The sequence below is a fragment of the Neolamprologus brichardi genome, chromosome 19 (assembly GCF_056152115.1).
Source record: "Neolamprologus brichardi isolate AB-2024 chromosome 19, ASM5615211v1, whole genome shotgun sequence".
Taxonomy (NCBI): domain Eukaryota; kingdom Metazoa; phylum Chordata; class Actinopteri; order Cichliformes; family Cichlidae; genus Neolamprologus; species Neolamprologus brichardi.
The window spans coordinates 9,318,227-9,338,563 of NC_142122.1; the positions used below are offsets into that span (position 1 = coordinate 9,318,227).

General features: G+C 38.1%; 2 protein-coding genes across 4 annotated transcripts; both read left to right on the forward strand.

Moving 5' to 3' along the window:
* The first annotated feature begins 2,546 nt into the window (after window positions 1–2,546).
* Window positions 2,547–12,415, forward strand: zmp:0000000662 (RING finger protein 145). Of its 2 annotated transcripts, XM_006798633.2 has the most exons (11): window positions 2,547–2,818; window positions 3,012–3,319; window positions 5,240–5,348; window positions 6,516–6,607; window positions 7,065–7,306; window positions 7,537–7,712; window positions 7,810–7,950; window positions 8,036–8,218; window positions 8,297–8,444; window positions 8,995–9,351; window positions 11,286–12,415. In XM_006798633.2, the coding sequence occupies exons 2-11, from the start codon at window positions 3,151–3,153 to the stop codon at window positions 12,117–12,119; spliced, it is 2,451 nt and encodes an 816-aa protein (XP_006798696.1). In that variant the 5' UTR covers window positions 2,547–2,818; window positions 3,012–3,150; the 3' UTR covers window positions 12,120–12,415. The 2 variants fall into 2 exon arrangements, with proteins under 2 accessions (XP_006798696.1, XP_087689295.1); XM_087833169.1 differs by lacking the exon at window positions 2,547–2,818 and having other exon boundaries at window positions 2,831–3,319.
* A 717-nt stretch (window positions 12,416–13,132) lies between these two features.
* On the forward strand, window positions 13,133–19,557 carry LOC102796487 (ubiquitin-conjugating enzyme E2 D2-like). 2 transcript variants are annotated; one of them, XM_087833170.1, is made up of 8 exons: window positions 13,133–13,572; window positions 14,652–14,715; window positions 15,122–15,153; window positions 15,351–15,428; window positions 15,853–15,958; window positions 16,261–16,354; window positions 16,551–16,600; window positions 18,443–19,557. In XM_087833170.1, the coding sequence occupies exons 1-7, from the start codon at window positions 13,549–13,551 to the stop codon at window positions 16,597–16,599; spliced, it is 447 nt and encodes a 148-aa protein (XP_087689296.1). In that variant the 5' UTR covers window positions 13,133–13,548; the 3' UTR covers window position 16,600; window positions 18,443–19,557. The 2 variants fall into 2 exon arrangements, with proteins under 2 accessions (XP_087689296.1, XP_087689297.1); XM_087833171.1 differs by lacking the exon at window positions 16,551–16,600 and having other exon boundaries at window positions 13,135–13,572.
* Window positions 19,558–20,337: the final 780 nt, after the last annotated feature.

Below are 20,337 nucleotides of genomic sequence, written 5' to 3' on the forward strand. Positions count from 1 at the left end.
TGTTTAACTCATTTAAGACCTGCTAAGAACCAAATGATGTCCCGAGTTTAAAGAACCTGTGCTTTCTTTTAAGCATAACTGTATATTTAGAAAGTTGCTCTAAAAGTCAGGTATGTACGGCTGTAAATACATTTGGGTGTTCTCAGTCAGAGTATAAGAAATAGCCTCTATAGCTTCCGTGCAGTAAAGAGGTTTTCTGGTTAAAACAGGACATGATAAAAAATAGGCTTTACTGGAGTTTTTTCTCACCACTCCCCAAAAAGCCTGACCTTAAGACAAATATTCCTGTCTAGCAGGTACATGTTTTCACTGTTTTAGCAAACAGTCAGAATGTGCTAGTGTACATGACGGTTTCATCTGATATCAGCCCACCCCGGATATCCTTTGAAACATTCAGGTTTAGGTTTCAGGCTTCTTACAGTTTAGAAGCAGCTTAGTCTCTGTTTCTTCGTCTTCCTAATGAGTTCAGGATTTGACATGGAAATTAAAAAACACACATGTACGTCTCATATTTCTCCAGGTCTGTTTGGACTACTGGTTTATAGCAGCGAATACAATGTTTCTGAACTTCGTAACCACTTTTCGGCAGAACATCTTTTTACCTTGTGTTATTTAAGTACATTTGCATTCAGAGGGACTCTTATTTCTTGTGACTCATGTTTCCTCCACCTCTGTCTGGTGCTATGACTGTGAGAAAAGCTCTTTTATCTGTGTGTCATCAGCCTGTTGTGTTCATGAGTCTTAGTGGGTCATGAGATGAGCTGCTGTTTCATTTCCCACATAAAATCATCGAATATATCACAGCTTAGACAATTTTAACTGTCCAAACAGCCATATGCTTGTTGTTGACTCAGCTCTGTCTATGTAATGTAACATGTTGTATAGGGTTTGTGTAACGACAAATGCACTAAGTACATGTCATTCCTCTTTGTTTGTATCCACATAAACCTTGCAGCATTACACTCGTACATCTGTATTATATTTAAGCTGTACAATCATGAACTTTACCCATATGTCTGTCATGGTTTGGGGAATTTAATTAACTTAAATTGAAGCAAAACAAGGAGTCTCTGTCTCTTGTGTGAAGCAGTTCATCCACTGCTACAAGTTAAATGGAAATACTCCACCGGCTGCTGCAGGCTGCATATGTAAAAACAGCACAATGAAGGAATAAGTTCCTGAAGAGGTTCTATCAAATACATGACCTGCAGATACAGTTTGTGGGAAAGTATCTCTCTCTCTCTGTCTCTCTGTCTCTCTGTCTCTCTCTCTCTCTCTCTCTCTCTATATATATATATATATATATATATATATATATATATGAAAAGTTGCAGTGCATCAGTGCTTCAGAGCCGCATCTCATGACCCTAAAGAGACAGTCAGAGAATGTAATTTGTCATTTAGTTAAAAGGAATAATGACTTGGAGAACTGACTAGGAGAAATCTTGTGTGAAGAATAAGTAAAAAGCAGCCCATGATGTCCAAAAAAAAAAAAAACCCTTAAAGCTGGACAATGATTTCAGATGAAAAGGTCCAGTTTTCTTTTCTTTTTAAAAAAAATAAAATTATATTGAGATAAAATAAGATAAACCTTTATTAGTCCCACATGTGGAACATTTGTTGGGTCACGGCAGAAAGTGGACAGTGCAAAGTTACAAGCAGCAAGAATTAAGAAAACAATGGAATAGAATAAGATTTTTTTTTTAAAAAGGATAACATACTATATCAAATAGAATAAAATACTATATACAATAGAATAAAATGCTATACATAATAAAATAAAATGCTATGTTTTGTAAGAAAAATTAAACTTAGTGGTATTGCACATGTGTGGATGTGCGTGTTTGTGTGTGTGTCTGTGTGTGTGTGTATGGTCATCTGTGAAGTCTCTGTTGTTGAGTCTGACAGCAGATGAAAGGAAAGACCAGCGAAATTACTCATTCTGTCACAGTCTACAATTCCTACAGGGAATTAAATTATTCTTTTTAATTTTTATTGTTTGATTCGACTCTGAAAAAGATATGAAAATATTTTTTTACACACTTATTCATTACTTAAATTAGGGGACTTTTTTGCTAGAAGTACTCATAGATCAGGGTAAAGTGGCTTAGGAGACAAGAAAACAAATAAACACACACAAAAAAACAACAACATTCCTCTTGAAATGATCGGGTACACGGTCTGGTCTGAAAATGGGTGAAAAGCAGTCCATAATATCCAAAGGAAAAAGCTCTTAAAACTATTTCTAAAGTTCACTTTAAAATATTTCAAGAAAATCTGGCTAACCCTTGGAAACAAAATATAAAGAAATATAAAGAAACGTGGCTCAAAGCCTTTTGCACATGTTGTGTACACAAGTTGCACTTTTGTATACAAAAAATATCATCAGAATTCACTTCTAGAAAGTACAAGCGCGAAATGCATTTTCTTCCTCTTGTCAACATCACTGAAAGTTGTAGTGACAGCCGTCGTGGAAAGACGTTACTTTTATTTTGAAATCACAAATACTTGAACCTGATTGGTGCCTTTCGACGTGACGTCAGGACAGGAAATAGCCACGCAAGCCACTGGAATCATAACATTGCATTTGAAGAGTCTTTACTAACCCTGACATCATGGTTTTAGCTTTTTAATTTCGCTTTTTCTGATGACGGTTATTTCCGTTTATCTCGGAGAAGCGGAAGTTAGAGAAAAACTAAAATATATTTGAGCGCACTGCTAGCAAAACATGCCATTGGCCGCCGTGAAAGCAGCAACAGCAGAAACTAGCGATAGCAAGCAAATGGCTGCTCGGCTATGATGTTTGTCACTGAGCGAAGTAAGTGTACCACTGTCACTTTTTTTACACAGTATCTACTTTAAAATGTGTTTAATTCGCAGTAGTACTCATGCATTTCTCCAGCAATAAACAATAGTGGCTGAAAATGAGGCGCAAAAGCAGCTAAATAACGGCCTGGCAGCTAAGAGGTTTCTTCTCATCACCCTAACTTGTGTTTTTGTGTAATTTCCAGATGACAAGACGACGAGCAAAATAGTTGTGAAGGTACTGGGGGCTTGTGTCCTGTACAGGGAAACTGTTAGTTAACAGTATGTGACACATTAGCACTCTGCTGACTAAAAAAAGGGGGGTGGGAGTTGGTATAAATCAAGATGCCTCGTCTGGAAGTGCTGGCCAACGTTGCTCTCAGGGTGCCGAGCATACTGGTGCTAGACCTGCTCTACAAATGTGACATTGAAGGTGTAACGGAGCACCTCAAGGCAAAAAATGAAGACATGCTCTTCAAATACAAGTATGTCATCTGGAACATGTATTACATTGGTAAGTTTCATCAAGTAAGGAGGTGGGAGAATAAGTAAATCTCTCTAATGTTAAGATCCATGGCTTTTATTTGTCTCTCCTAACAAGAATTACACTGAGTCGTCCTGCTTCAAAAAGCTGTTTGCTTCAGAAGAAAGACCTTAGTCTTGTTTTTACTGAAGTTTACTGTGGTGGGCATTTAATTTTCCCAAGGGGGCAAATGAGAAAGTGGGACTGTTGTGGAGGGCTGCACTAATAAGCAGAACTCAATTCTACTCAATATTAATTGGGTCAGTGCATCTTAAATAATCATATTGTTTTTAGAGTATTTTCTGCTTAACCATCTCTGATTTGCCTGAAAATGTTATGGTTTCAAAATGTGAATTTTTATTGCTTTGTATATAAAATATTTTTCTATATGTTTATTTTTTTAACAGGCCCACTCACACACTTTCAGGCCTTTTCAAAAAAAAATATTTTTCACTTTGAAATCTGAGGTGGTGTTTGAATATGATATGACTATCTTATTCAAACAGAGTTTTTAGGACTGATACATTAGAGACATGTATGGGTATTGGTTAGTTAAAGTATGTTTTATAAAGAAAAAGAAAGCCACCCTTTAAAAAATAAATAAATAAAATTCACATGAATAGTTTGTAGTTATATTTCACAATAATGTAAAATAAATCATGTGCAGTACTTTTTAACATGAAATTCTTAGTCACAATATTGAAGAAAATTCTATTTTCATTCCGCCTTCATGCTGATTTGAGCAAATCTGAATAAAACCAAAGGCATGCACATTGCTCTCGAGGAGTCTGATAATTCAGGTACAGCTTAAAATATACCGAAAGACGTAAAAACAAAACAAGTACCAATAAGATATTCGTGGTCTCTGACTTCAAAGTGCAAAAAAATGTGCAGGAAGTAGGTCAACCGTTTTTCTAAAAAAGAAAAAGAAAAAAAGGAAAACTTGATAAGTATGTCAAAGTTAAGCTAAAATTTTACAGCTATCACTATATATGTTTGAACTTTGGACCATTATATTTTTTGGCAAATCAGAAATGAATGAGCAGGGGGCCCATGGTGATTTGAGATGGAAAGACCAAGTTTTATCTCTTTATAAGATTATTGTGGCTCTTCACATCAGTCCCAGTTTCCCATGTGGCACTTGTGAAACATAACTGTCCACCCCTGGTCAAAATGTTACTTCAGATTGCTTTGTCATCTTAAAAGACACAGACTTTATCCAAATAAAAGCTAATGAAAATTAGAAAACCTACAGAGAATTACCTTTAGAAAGAAAAAAGTTGAAAATGATCTGCATTTTTAAATCTTACGTGCATTACTATGTTTTACTGCTTCTCTTGAAAACCAGAAACCAATAAAAAAAATATTGAAAAGGGTCCTGTGAAAAGCAGCATTTGGGTGATTACGGTAGAATAACGGAATAATATCACATTTATAAACACTATAAATATTCTTGTTTTTATTCTGTTTCTCTGTTGTGGGATAAGCAGCTGTAGCTGATTAAGTATTTTAATTATTTCATAATATTTTCTGGGTTGTCATAGTGTGAGGATTTCCTGTGTTTACCTGGCCTCTGTAACTGTAAACTGAATCTGTTTAACTTTTGGACTGTTGGCAGGACATACGAGATTTCAAAACCTTATATTAACAGTTTTTAATCAATGAAATCCTCAATAAAAACTACATAGTTTAAGTCATTGGCATGACTTAAAAAAAACAGTTAAATATAAACTATTCATGTGGTTTTAAACTCTCTTGGAAGCTTGGTCAGCCTGATGGGGAGAGTCAGCATTGTGAAAATGATAAGACATTTATAAGTGACAGTATCTTTTCTATTTCATAATGTTTGTGTGCTTTTAGCTGTGCATCAAACGCATGAAAACATCACACTCATTCTTCTTTGTCTTCCAGGTCATTTGATAAATGTGGTGGTGTTAATCCTTCCATTGAGACACATTGTGACGCTCTACCTCCATATTCTCACCGGCCTCCTCCTATACATGGGGCATCAGATTTCCAAGTGAGATCCTTTGGCACTATTGTTGTAAATCCTAGATGTTTGGGAAGGGGGGGGTTTTTTTTGTTTTTTTGCGATTGAATCAGCTTTTCTGACAAAAGGTCAGTAGGCTACTATGGAAAAGTCTTGAGCGTCCTATCACTTACATTTTACTTCCTTTTTCCTTCTAAAGAGTTTCTTGTATTTTTAAAGCAGTCTTTAGCAGTAGCTCTCCAGGCTTTCTTGAGGTTTTTCAAAGTTTGTTTTTGGACATCGGCTGCTTTACCACTCATTTTTCAGTCCTGGTATTTGACCATTTTCAGAGGAATGTGTTTGTTTGTGTCGCCACTTAACGCTGACGTATGAATCATTCAGACATTTAAAAAAGGCACCTATGTTTATTGTCAAAGTGTTATTATGGGAACACTTCGTATATCTCAGTATGGTGTGCAGTGTGTTCTTAAAAAAGATGAGGGAACTGGACAAATGATGCAGTAAGTGACAATTTCTAAAAGTCATGTCATTAAGAACTGTACAAAAAGAAATCAAGCAAAGATCTGACACAGCACCTGTGAGATATAGCATAACCCTTCAATGTACTGTTTGCTGAACTCTCATCAAAAATGGTTAAAATGGTCAAAGAAGCCGTTCTTATGGAAGCAAAACAGGGAGAAAAGGCTTAGGTATGACACAAGAATGGGACTTTAGTGGCAACGGGTATTATGGAATAATTAATCAGTATGCACAGAGGGAGTCAGTTGAGAGGTAAGCGTCTACAGCCATCTGTGAAATATTCTAGAGACTCTGTCATGGTTTTCAGTCAGTGGTGCTGGAGATCTTGTCAAAATTGTAACTTGAACCCCCAAGAAAAAGTCAACATCCAGAAAAGCTTTGAAATGTCCTCCAAGAAGCCTAGAGAACTATTCCTGAAGACTACTTTAGGAAATGATGAGAAAGCCTGTCTTAGAGTTCAGACTGTTGATGAATAAAGGCAGTCACACACACATTGATTTTAATGCTCAAATTGTATAAACTCTGTTGTTGCCTGATATACTGTTTGCACATGTTAAAATAAGCTGCTGCACCTGTTTCCCATTTTATAGCAAAGTATAAAGACATGAGGGGTAACTCTAAACAAAAGCATGCAGTTTACATGTGATTGTAAAATGATTTTTTCTGTTTGTTTTATAGGGATTATGTTCATGAAGAGCTACAGTACGGTTATCAAGGAGCAGTGTATCGTGATTCTTTGGCCTTCAACCGATTTGTCTCTGCAATGACTAGTGAGTACTAAACCATGTATGTAATTAGTTAGAAAGTTCATTAGAAAGCTTTCGATTCCTATAGGCTCACGTTCTAAAAAGGTCTGAAATACATTTTTTGCACGCAGCTTTTCTTCGCTCAAAATAAATTTCTCCTGAAAATGCAACACTTGCACCTGCAAATTTATTTTTACGTGCACTCAGAATAGTGGCACAAAAATAACGCCATATGTGAAAACTGGATTATTTAATGTTACATTAAAAGAAATCTGGGAATTAAAGCCACTTCTCATAGCGAACAGTTTATCCAGTTTAGGGCCTGCTGAAGCCTGTCACAGGTGTTACAGATTTAACAAATCAAAGTTCTCCTTAAATTCCTCAAAAACTGTAATCAGTTGTAAAATAATGCAGGAAGCATCTGTTGTATTTACTTTTTAAGGTTTCGCCGTTGTGAAGCTGTACTGTTATTTTCTGCCAGGTCAGATTATTCTCAGCACACTGTGTGCCTTCTTGATGAAGACCAAAAAGGTGTGGTTGTTCTCTGCTCACATGCTCCCATTGCTGGCTCGACTCTGCACCACGCCTCATGCCACGCTGCTAACGGTCAACACTTTCTCCATGGGCCTGACTGGAGCGGGAATCGCCGTGTTCCTGCTGTCAAATATCTTTGTGCCATACCGTCTCGCAAGGGCTGCCTACTCTGAGCTTCTTCACCTGGAGGTTCTCTTATTCTGATATTCTATTTTTTTTATTTTTCATGTTTCATACTGGACTGTTTTTGTCTTCTGTCTAAGTATACTAAACTTCTAAATTATGTTTTTGGTTTTCTTGATTATATACTATACTGGAAAACAATCAGTTAATGAACAATATAAATGTAAAAATCTGTGGGTTTGTTTTTTTGTTTTGTTTTTTAACATTCCGGACTTTATCATGTTTCCTTTCCTCAGGTAATTGAGCTGTACAGACTTCTGGGTGTGGGAATCTCTCTGTGGAACCAGTTTGCTGTCCCAGTCCTCTTTAGCGTCTTCTGGTTTATTCTATTCATTGTCCAGCTGTGCTCAGACATCATGTCTGCTGGCGCCTCAATAACCCATCATGGGATCATGTTCTTCCTCCTCACAAGGTGTGAAGGTGTTAATTACATTCCCTTCATTTTGTGTATGTTTAATCCTGACAATATGAACATTATCATCGGTTTCTCATTTGCTTGAACCCTACAGTGTCTCTGAATGTTGTGCAACACCATACTCTCTTTTGGGTCTGACCTTCATGGTGTCCTATCTGGCTCTGGGGCTGCTCAATCTATGCAAGTTTTACCTGGGAGGTTTTGCCGCTGTTCAGAATGAGAATGTCATGCACAGGTAACTGATAATGTAAAGCTGTATCTCTGTGCTATACCTCCTTTATTTTTATTTCATCTTAATTCCTGATCGTTTTTGTTCTCAGAGGTGTGACTGAGGGCGTCACTCTGCTCCTCCTCGCCATTCAGACAGGCCTGTTGGATATGCAAGCACTGCAGCGCACCTTCCTCCTCAGCATCATCCTCTTCATCGTGGTGACCTCAACCCTGCAGTCAATGATAGAAATAACAGATCCAGTTATTCTCGCACTGGGTGCATCACGAAACAGGTAAGAGCAGCAACAGTGTTTTTTCTTTTTTAAGCTTATTCCCGATTTCATTAATTTCTCCTTCATATGTGCTTCTAGGAGTCTGTGGAAACACTTCCGTGGCCTCAGCATGTGTTTGCTTCTGCTGGTTTTCCCAGTGTTTATGGCTTACAAGATCTCCCAGTTCTTCCACATGGATTTCTGGCTCCTCATACTGGTATCCAGCTGCATGCTTACATCCCTTCAGGTAGGAAGTATTTATGTTCTCTCTCTCTCTTTTTAGTGTGTTTTAAATTATGAATACATTCAGGAAGCAATCTTAAATGCAGCTGTGGTAACAGATATTCCAGAAACTGAAATACAGGGTTAGATTATTTATATGCTTTTAAATCACTGGCTTTAATTACTGTGACATTTAAAACAGGAATACTACTGTTACCATTAAGTTCCAGTTGTAAATGTGTGTAGTCATGTCCCAGCAATGCAGTGTTGAATGTGAGAAATTTTATGACTTTGGCTCCCCCCACTGGAGGTCAGATGTAGTGCATGTCTACATAGTTAATACCTTTTTGTTTGTTTTTTGTGATATCGTCCTGTTTCTGTACACCTGTGCAGTAACACTAATGTGACACCTCCTATAGTCATGAATAGAAAAAGGCATTTAGTAGACAACGTAAGGTCACCTTCACAAACTGAAAAACAAAGAAGCTGTTAACATGGAAGAAGCTGTAGATTTATACAGGGAGAGGAGGATGACTGCTGACTTGCACATGTAAAAGACCGACTGTTTATTCCAGGTTACAGGCACTATGCTGATCTACTCCCTCTTCATGGTGGAGCTGTTTCGCAGCGACCCAATTGAGAGCCTGGACGAAGTGATCTACTGGGTGAACGCTGTCAGCCGTGTGTTGGAGTTTGTTGTGGCACTGTGCGTGGTGGCTTATGGCACCTGGGAGTCACTCTTTGGAGAGTGGAGCTGGATGGGTGCCTCCGTCATTATCATCCACTCATATTTTAACGTTTGGCTCAGAGCTCAGTCTGGCTGGAGGAGCTTCCTGCTCAGACAGGAAGCAGCTAAGAAGATCAACTCCCTGCCCAGAGCCACAGCTCAGCAGCTGCAGCAGCACAATGATGTGTGCGCCATCTGCTTTCAGGTCAGTCGCCCTTGTAGCTTTTGTTTTTAGAAGATGGTTAAAGCTGAGAACCAACAACATAAGATACTATAAAACCTCAAACCCAGTTCTAATCCTCATTTGGCTGTCGAAAATTCATTTTCAAACTCGTGTAGTTTCTGCACAAAATAACACAAAGCATCCCATGAACTTAAGTAGGTGGTTTTTATGTTTTTTACTTATTTTGTTCAATTATCTGACCCCATTTAGGTTTGGAAACAGTACAACCCCCCCATGAATGACCTGATGGCCTTAATTTTTTTGTTTTTGGGTTTTTTTTGTTGTTGTGGTTTGTTTGTTTGGGGTTATCATGACCTCTGTTTCCTCTAAACCACCACCTCTTTTAGTTGCTGTTCAAGTCTTATGCAGAAGCAACTATGAAATTTTGAGGGGGGAAAATCCATCAACATTTAACTCTGTGCAATCACATTTTGTGAGTTTTGGCTTTTGAAAATTGTTCTTCCAAATTTCAGCATTCATGATTTAAAAAACCCCCAAAACAATTTAATCCAAAAGCAATCATCAGTGATGTAAAATTTGTGCGTGTTACACAAAATAATCCATTTAAAAATTCAACAGAAAACCTCAAATCTCAAGTGGCTGACACGTCATGCTTAGGTGTGGTTAATAATTAGACTGTGTGGATTATGCAGCAAGAGGACTGGCAGGCTTTGAGTTTCTAAATGTGCCCTCAGTTCACCTCCATATCAGACACAAAATGCTTTCTTGATTACATTATTGATACTTATGAAAATACATAAATGCCTGCTTAATAAAATATACTTAAATTTAGTTTCTCTGAATACTTTGACTTCCATGGTAAATTGAGGCATTTTTGCTAAAGTTTGCTAAAATTATTTAAACAATATAAAAAGAGTGTGAAATGATCCCAGATAGAGATGATGATGCATTTTAGTTGTTCAGTGCTGAAGGCCTAAATTAATTTACAGTATCGTTACATTAACATAACAGTTGTCAGGTTATTGTAGGTGGCTTAGGTTTTACTTATTATAATCAGTGTGTCATTTTGTATTGGGGCATTAATTAAAAGTTGTCATGGGTTGATACTTGATTTTTGACAGTGTTCCCCTTTTGTTGTCATGACTACTACTTTGCATATATAATAGCTGATGATATGTATGTGTGTGTGTGTGTGTGTGTGTGTGTGTGTGCGTGCGTGAGGTTTGTTATTCCTGTTTTTCCAGTTTGGCATTCAGGACTCTTCTTTGGCCTTGAGTTTGTTTTTCTGGTCAAAACAAGTTAATAATATCTCTAGTAGTCAGTAGTTAGTCATCAAGGAAATTCCTACAGAAAATATGTAGCTTGCCATCACCAGTGTGTGAAAGTGTGTGAATGTGTGTGTAAATGGGTGGATGACTGGTTGTGTAAAGCACTTTGGGGTCCTTAGGGACTAGAAAAGCGCTATACAAATACAGACCATTTACCATTTTACCTGTAAAAGATAAGACTTTATTGACTTTCATGGAAAATGTATTACATGTGTTAAAGCAGGATAGAAGTAAGCTGATGGGGGACAAGAAAACTATTAAATTGACTGATATTAATGCAAAATAAATTAGAGGTAAATGAAGAGAAGTCACGTGAAAAAATAAACATCTCATAAAGAAATGAAAGGGGGGGGAGGGACCCAACAAAAACAAAGTATTGTTCATAAGAGGAAGTAGGAGGATGCAAATGCTTAATAATTCCTACACCTGTCTAGCTCATCTTATATAGATGTTTTGACTATTTATACAACCTAATATCTACACATATGATACAAATAAATATTCCTATCTAATACACAGACTTGTTATATTAATATAAACTTTTATACTTTGATAATTATATATCATTTTTCTATGCATTTTGTTTATTGTATTTTTTTATTTATGTTTTTTTTTTTTTTTTTACAGGAAATGAGCTCTGCCGTGATCACATATTGTGGACATTTCTTCCATTCTAACTGCCTCCGCAAATGGCTGTATGTTCAGGAGACGTGCCCCATGTGCCACCAAACGGTACGACCAACACCGCCGGATCAGAGCCAGGCTTCAGCTGACAGCCCGGCCGCCCCACCTCACAGAGACGCGGGGCCTGATCCAGCTGCACCAGAGGGAGATCAGAAGCTGGATACAGCAACGGTGCAGGAGACACAGAGCAACAGTGTAACTCCTGATGACACTGAGCAGCGGGAGGGAAGGAAAAGCTTTGAGAATGGAGAAAATAGCGAAGCCCATCAGGGTCTTCATTACAGCCCCAGTGGGGACTGTGTTGAATGTGTCCATCCAGTGCGTTCAGGGGACCTTTCAAGTTCTCATACGCCTCAAAATAAAAATCCTCCTAACACGCCCAACCAAGCTGAGGAGAGTGGTAAGGACTCCATACTGCCATCTACCCTGAAAACTGTTACAACAGAGGGCCAGTCTGCCTCTGAACTAGCAGAGGTTGAGGACAGCATTCATTTCAGTCCTAGATGTGATGGGACACCTGAATCATGGAAGAGCTTCAATTCACCAGAGGCAAACAATACAGAGAAAAATCAAGAGGGAATCTCAAGTGGAAAAACACTTGTTGACAGTCCATCATCTGTCCAATCGTGTAATAAAAACTCAGAACTCTGCACTGATCGTGCCCAAAGTTATAAAGGTAGCTGCACATATTCAGACTCAGAAAGCCTCAGAGAGGTTGAACCTGCTCCACAGAGCCTTGAGCTCAGCCCACGTAGAAGCACAGACACCAGTGACTGACTGCCCTGTACCAGTGCCTTGAAGGGTATAAAAGCATAATTCTCAATAATAGGAAATTAAAAACATTTGGCTTCTCTGTGTGAACCAATAGATTGGGGAAAAAATGCCAGACAGTATAATGAATGTGCTTCGGTCTAACAAATAATGTGTATCTTGAATAAATAATGAGATTAAATTGTGTTCGATAAATGTACAACTTTAAAGAAAATGTTAAATAAAGATCATGTTTAATAAAAAAGATTTAACTATAAAGCACATCTTATATTAGTATTTACTGAATTTTAGGAGGTCACAACTAAAGATGTTTTCTTGGAGAAATCACATTTGTTTTCTTTTCATGTCTGTTTTCTTGCTCAAGGTTGGGTAGCATTTTTGTGGAAGAAATGTGGCAAAGAGAAAAGCTTCAGCAGGTGTCTTTTTATTTATGAATCAGCTGTTTGTATTCACACACACACATACATATATATATATATCTTAGAAATAAGATTTTTAAAAAATTAAGAATATGTTAAGTTAAAGATATGGACATATTTTTTGTAGATGACTTGATTTAAAAAACCTCAGAAAGACAGTGGATCCACCAGATCTATAAACACTGGCTGAGTAACAAAAACTTGAATAAGGCTTAATGGCCTAAATTGCATCCGTCTGTTCCTGCTATTGAATGTTAAAATGTCTCCTTTGGAAAAAAAAAACATTACCACAAAGCAATTACCACACAGCCCCCTTGAGGTTCAGAAGCTTTTGTTTGGTAATCAAGCGTCGTTATAATTTAGTTACTTGGATTAATATGAATACTGCCTGAATTACATTAACGCGATTAAAATTGTACAACTTGTGGTTGAAGTTGTGATCATGTGGGCAACTTTTAATCACTACTTGACAAAAATCCTAAAAAGTGTTCGCGTTTAATTGTGTCTTTCAGTAACTAAAGACTGGCATGTCACGGCTGGTCTCGCATGTATGTTGTTTTTCTTCAGCAGCAGGAACCAATGTGCCATCACAAACGCCCCGTCACTCAGCAGCCGACTGCACCGCCTTCACAACTAAGCTTCAAATACATGTAGACTGACGCTAGTTGGCCAGCGGCACCGACCGAAACCAACAGCAGAAGAGAGCTTTGTCGACCGGGTTACGCCACCTGGCACTCGCACTTATTCGGCATTGATTTTGGGGTTAGGTTTAATCCGATACAAGACGTTTAATTCACGAGGAAAGTGAGCGTTATTGAGGGAGTGTGTAACATTTGACGTTTAACACCGCGCATACGTAGTTTGAGCTTGCTAGCCGGCTAACTCTGCTAGCCAGAGAAAGAAAAAAGCCGTCGGGTTTGAGCTACCGTCAGTTATTTCACCGAGAGCGAAGCATCTCTGTTTCTTCGTTTGGGATCGAAACACCGCCAACTTAGAGAGCAGAACACCAAGACAGGATGGCTCTGAAAAGGATTCACAAGGTAAGATAACGTCGTGAAGGTTGGCTAGCCGTGTAAGCTAGTCCCGCTAGCCTCCCACAATGCAGCGAGCCGCTGTTCTCGAAACAAGGCGGCGAAACATGTTCGAAGATGTGTTAACTTTAGAGCTCGTTTTATTTAAAAATGTTAAGGAGACTTTGGTGTGTTTTGACTTGAGTGAATTAATGGTGGTTTTTACTACTTCCATCGGTTAGCACGGGCCAACACGGCTTAATGTTGGGCCGGTCAGCTAACGTTAGCAGTTTCACTTGTAGAGAATGTATGTTTGACGGCGGAAGGAGGCCGCATGAATTTCCCAACACTTCATACCTTTACACGAAGGCACATATGTTTGAAGGTTGCCTAACTGTAATACGAAACTTTTAACCTGATATTCTTTGTACTCGCTAGTAAATTATAAGTCGTTTAGTCATGAATTAAAGCGGCAATAATTCATGTTGGAGGGTCCATGACTCATATCAGTCCCTGAAATCTGTTAGTCAGAGCTGCCTTCATGATACATTTCTTTGGTATGTCATCGTATTTGTTCTTGGTCTGTAATCGTGATTGACAGAAACTGACAGGAACAGAATGGAGTAACACACTCGAATTGCTGACACCTGGTTTCATTCCTTCACTCTGCTGTTTACGAGAATTTTCTTCCAAGAAAATCAGACACCACTTCTTTGTAAGTTTACGGAAGGCTAGGGTGGGGCTGTGGCCTTCACCTCACTCTAAAATAGTGTATACCCTAAAAATAACACAACACGTGTCACAGTATACACGGTATATGCTCGGTTCTCAATAACTTTGCATGGAGTTGAATTTTGAGCATAGTGGCCGGGTGATGAAACCCGAAGTGAGGATGGCGTGAAATATATTAAGCACACACCTGTCAGGTAGCACCCCTCACCACCGCAGTCTCGGTTTCAGCATGTATATCAATGATGTTAAAAGGCGCTCACGCCTATAGACAGATTTTGTTTTGTTTTCTTTCTTTTCTTTCTTTTTTTAGATCACATCTACTCATTGTTTTGTCTTTTTGTTACTTTTGTCTAACTGGTTATTGTTTTTCCTCATAGGAGCTTAACGACCTGGCTCGTGACCCTCCAGCACAGTGCTCAGCTGGCCCAGTGGGTGATGATAGTAAGTGTCCCAAACCTGCTCTTTATTTCATTTCTTTAGTTCGTCAAAAGTAAAATGGCAAAAATCTGCAACTAAGGTGATATTATCTAATGTGTCATTTGAGATGTGCAGCCCAAAAAAAGAACAATTTTTCATTTTTGAAATGCTGTGGTGTGCTGAACTTTAGCATATTTGCTTTAAAAACATGTCTTAAATATTATAAAACCATTTGGATGTTGATTTAAAGTGGAGAAATTGGTTGCTGCTGTGTTTAGAAAATTTACAGTGGGATATTAAAATCGATTTTAAAACAGGGAAATTGTGTTACTGGGAAGCTATGAGGTCTGTTTGGAAACCTTAGTTCCCGTCAGATCACATACCTGTGACCTTTTCTTGTTTTGTAACTTTTACTTTCTGTTCTCTGCAGTGTTTCACTGGCAAGCCACAATCATGGGGCCTGTAAGTAGATGTTTTATGACACAGTTGTTGCCCTTGTCGGGTTTATGGCAGCACGGTGCTGAAATTTGGCATTGAAGTAGTGTTCCCGAGTGCTTAAAATGTATTTGTAATAAAGGTTAAAATTTGACTTGATAATGAGTAGCTGTGTGTCTTCTGAAATATGTAAATGTCCCCTTTTTTTTTTTTTTTTCCATCAGAGTGACAGTCCATATCAGGGAGGTGTTTTCTTCTTGACGATTCATTTTCCAACAGACTACCCCTTCAAACCCCCCAAGGTAACTGTGGTTGGACTGATCAAACCTTAAGCAGAGTTTCCTGTTTTGATAACTTAAATATTGAAATAGTCTGTCGTGCTCTAGGCAGTTGTTAGTATGAAAAAAAATGTCCTGTTTACAGCATAAAGTATCAACAACAAGGGCCAAATGTTATACTTTAAAATGCTGAACAGCTCTTCCTGTACACATGAGGAAGATATCTTCAAAAACACTACATTTATAGTAAATAGGGCCTGGTGATTCTTGCGCCATGAACATTGGCCAGTAGCCTACATGACGTAATACCTGTCATTCCAGAACTTGACAGTCATGAGTGTCACACGTCAGTGCCTAGTGTCAAAGTTTCTGAGTTGCATAACACGGACATGTTGTTGTCACTGTTTTGTATAGCTTTTAACTGTGTTTTTGTTTATTTTTCTCTCAGGTTGCGTTTACGACAAGAATTTACCACCCAAATATTAACAGTAACGGCAGTATCTGTCTGGATATTCTCAGATCACAGTGGTCTCCTGCGCTTACTATTTCTAAAGGTATGAGGACATCTGTTCATTAACACCCAACTTGTATAATTTACTTAGGCCCATATTTTTAACCAGGTATTTATTTCCCTGCTTTTTGGATCAGCAAGACCTGTACTAATAATATTTAATGTCTACAGTTTGAGTTTAAAATTTAGAATATGGTAAACCATTTCTTTACCTTAAAATGCTAATATAAATTGACATGTCAAGGGAAATTAAACATTCCCTTTTTTTATGTGGTTAATTTTTTTAAAGCCATCTAAAATATAATAAATGTTAAAGAATGCTTAGCATCCATATGTTCCTTGCAGTTCTTCTCTCCATTTGCTCACTCCTATGTGACCCAAACCCCGATGACCCGCTAGTGCCAGAGATCGCACGAATCTACAAAACAGATAGTCAGAAGTAAGTATAAATATTATGTGTGGAAAAACTAACCTCTAAACATGTGAACTGACCAATTCTGTCTCCAGAAAGGAACATGAGTTTTATGGTGCTGTGTTTGCAAGAAGTGTTGTGGTTTCAAAGTTGCTGATTGCATTGATGTCAAATTCACCCTTATCTCTAGGGTATATTATAAAACCTAGTTTTATCCTGTTAGGTACAATAAACTAGCACAGGAGTGGACAGTCAAGTATGCCATGCTTTAGGGTAAGGCCAAGAGCCATCACTGCATCTTGGCTAGTGCTAAGTGATCGGATATGTTGTGATGCTCTGCTCAGTACATAACTAGAGGCTTGGATCTGTTCTAAAGAGTGTGACTAAAATGAGCTGCTTGTACTAATCTTTGTCTCTACGTGCCGAATAACTTATTGACCCTGCTCTGCTCTCAGGGTGTGGGTTTGGATTTTTATGTGCACCTTGATTTCCTGCAGTTGCACTCTCCTGCTGGAAATAAACAAGTTAACTGAAAATTTCTGCCTGTGGATATAATGGACACTTGAGTATTGTGGTGTACCGCTAACACAGGGCAGAGGAAAATCAAGATGTAATAGAAAAACTCTTTTAGTGTTCCATGAAATTCTAGTCTGGTAATAAGGAAGCACCTCCTTAACTCCCTATATGTTTTTTTTCTTCTTTGTAACCCCACAAGTTTCATTCTTTGGTATGATTTCTGGCATCAACTTGTAGAGTCTTGAGGATAACCCCTCAGTTAATCATGGGTTGCCTGCATTTGTCAGTTGCATTGTTCAACAGATGTCACAGCATTGTGGAAAAATGTTCATGGTGATGCATTTAAGGACACTGCAACAGCTGGCTGTCAAAAAAGGCTGAATTCATGAGCTTGATGTCTAAAATTAAGGCAGGGCTGACAAACAAATGAGAAATGTGATATGATGGTTAGGTTTGTTAAGAGCGTTGCTAATTGGCCAGTATTTTCAAACATGCCAAAGGCTTTTTTTCTTTTCTTTTTTTCTCCTTTCTTCCCTTCCCTCTCCCCACACATGAACTCTGGACAGTGTGGAGGAAAATCAGGTTGTCTAAGTTGCCCTTTGTCATGTAGCACACAACAGGAAATGGTCTGCTTCAGATGCGTTCTCGCTGCGGAAATACCCAATATGATTTAGACGGCGGTGCGTTGGGGTTTAGCGTGAAGGAGGCAGGACCCGACACCCACTCTATTCTCACATGCGCCCAATTGGACATCACACAGACTTCTACAGGGTTGACAATTTAATGTCTGTTTTGACAATGCGCCCTTTTTTTAATAAAAATTCCGTTCTTGCATTTGGCTTCTCAAGGTAACGTCGGAGTTCAGGGCTGCAGTGTGGTGTGAGAAAACTGCTTATGCAACAGTCTGCATCGGAAGTTATATCACCAGCAGTATAACATGTCATGTTTATCAAATGATTTTACTGTACAGGATTATTCCCAAGTGAAGAACAATTTTTATTATGAGATTAAAATGAATGGATACCAGTTCCCGCTTAGATCAGTGTAAATGTGGTTTGAAAAATGATTCTGAGGATACACTATGGTGGTGGGGGGAGGGGGGGGGGGGTGATACAAATACAAATTTTAATTCAATGCTGGAACAAGAAATAGAACTTCCTAAAACCGGCAAGAAGCAAAGTAAGCTGAAACCATCCAAATGTAGTGTTAAAGTCCTTTTTATAATAGGATTCATTTAATCTGGGTATAACCTTGGATATTGAGAGTAGTAATGATGGTTCGTCTCATCACTCGACAAAGTTCAAAAACAATGTTGTTTTTGCATGCACACAGCTGCTAGCTCCAGCATGAAAAGGATTGTATACCCATTCCCCTCCAAAAAAAAGTTCTGTTGCTTCAGACTTGGTCTTTTAGACATCTTATTTCTGTGCTGATCTGGACGTGATCAGTTAGGGCGCTAACTTGGCATGGCCTTCAAAAAAAATGGCAGTGTTTTCAGGTGCATGAAGAAATCCTGCTGATATTTTGGGTATGACTTGAAGACAGGAATTTTTGTATAAAATAGGTGAAGTTAATGTTTGCCCCCCTTTTTCTTTGCAGATACACCAAAATGGCAAAAGAATGGACACAAAAATACGCAATGTGATGGGATCGTTTGGAACGCTGGTGAAAATGTGGTTGCTGGTTCAAACTTAAAATTTTGGGATTCTGTTTTACTTTTTCACTTTATTATTATTATTTTTTTGTTTTCTTTTTTCTTTTTTTCTTTTTGGTTAATCAGAGCATTTTACCCTCCTTTTCCCACCTGCGCGCTCATAAGAAGATAGTGTTTTCTCTCTAGGACTTGTGCCAGTTTCTGTAAAGTTTCGACTCCTGTTTTTATACAGAGTTCAAATTTAAAAAAATGTATATAAATCACGAAAACGATCGTGGTCTATAGACTCGGCTTGAGCATGCACCGGTAAGAGTTTTCAACCCAAAATTGGTAATGATAGTCATTTACTCTGCACACACTTGGTAGAATCTGATGCAGCTGGTCTCCTCATGCTGAGCAGCATCAACCCTACGCTGATCCACTTGTAGACAGACTGGATCCTCTGGGGTTGATACTTTGTCATAGGCCGGGCTTCTTTGAGCATTTGGGGCAAAGTCTGTGTTTTGCCATTGTTGTAAATTTTGAATTCTCAAATTGGCGGTATTCTGCTGCACTTAAAGAAAAAACAAATACAAATCTGTGACAATGAAGAAACTGTTTTGTGGACCCTGTCTGCCTCCAGGACCGGTGCGATGTCAGTTTGTTCTTCTGATGCATAGTAAATGAAGTTTATTATCTGAGGAAAGAAGTGTATCTTATTCCACTATCAAAGTGTGTACAGAGAAGCACAGCAGTATATATCAATGTTAAAGAAACAAATGTAAGAACTTCAATGTTGTATTTTATGCATGTTAATAAAGGTAGGCTATATTATCTGATATGTTTCTGCAAATTAAGTGGATTGTAAGGTTGAACAGTTGGAAAAAATTTGGTTCCCCTCAAAGGCTTTCTACTTTTTGTTATTTAGAAGCCAGTAGTTGAGCTCTTAGTTTTACACCCACTCGAACACTGTCTTCTTGTAGCCCTAAAAATATGATGCAAAGCTGATGGTTGATAATCAACTTGTCGCTCTGTTTCTTTTTAGTTTCCCTTCAATAAAGTTACTTAAACCATAAAACAACCAGTGTGATGTTTTTGTAGTTTTCATTTGAGCCATTTAAAAATCCCCTGAACACTGCTATACTTTGAAGACTATGCTGAAGTCTTGTCTTCAGTAAAACCATCTGTACCATGTTTTAAGTACCGTACTGTGTGTATGTAACTAAGACACCTCTTGCTTTTGTTTTTTTTAACTGGTGCAACAATTGTAACATAACCAAATTTGGTGTATAAGGTAAAAGCTGAGTTCGTACAATTCAAATGAGGTTGAAACTCAATATTTGTATCAGTTTTATTTCTCACCAAACCCATTTCACCCTCTGGCAAGTGTGTGGGGTTGTTTGTTTTGTGTGTGTGTGTGTGTGTGTGTGCACGTTTGTCATTTCTTTAACTAGTCTTTAGGAATACCTCATGAGGGACATTAAAGCTCTATGCATGTTTGCTGGTTTTTGTTCCTTCTCTCAGGATAATCCCACATTGCTTCAGTAATGAGGTCTGCGTTCTGGGAGGACAATCCATTACTGATGGTGTTATAATGGCTTGTTGACTACTCTTCCAGTGAGACCATTTCTGATGACCCATTAATGAACAATAGATCAACGGAAGGGTCAGAATTTAAAAGATCCCTGAGTAAGGTGCCTATTTTAAAAAAAAAAAAAAAAAAAAAAAAAAAAAAAAAACTTGAATGATTCGTATGTCAGTGTTAAGTGTTTTAACAAAAATAAAGCTTTACAATGACTGAGCTAAGAATGAGTGAAAAGGCAGCAAATGTCCAAAGAAAAACTTCAAAGGACCTTCAGAA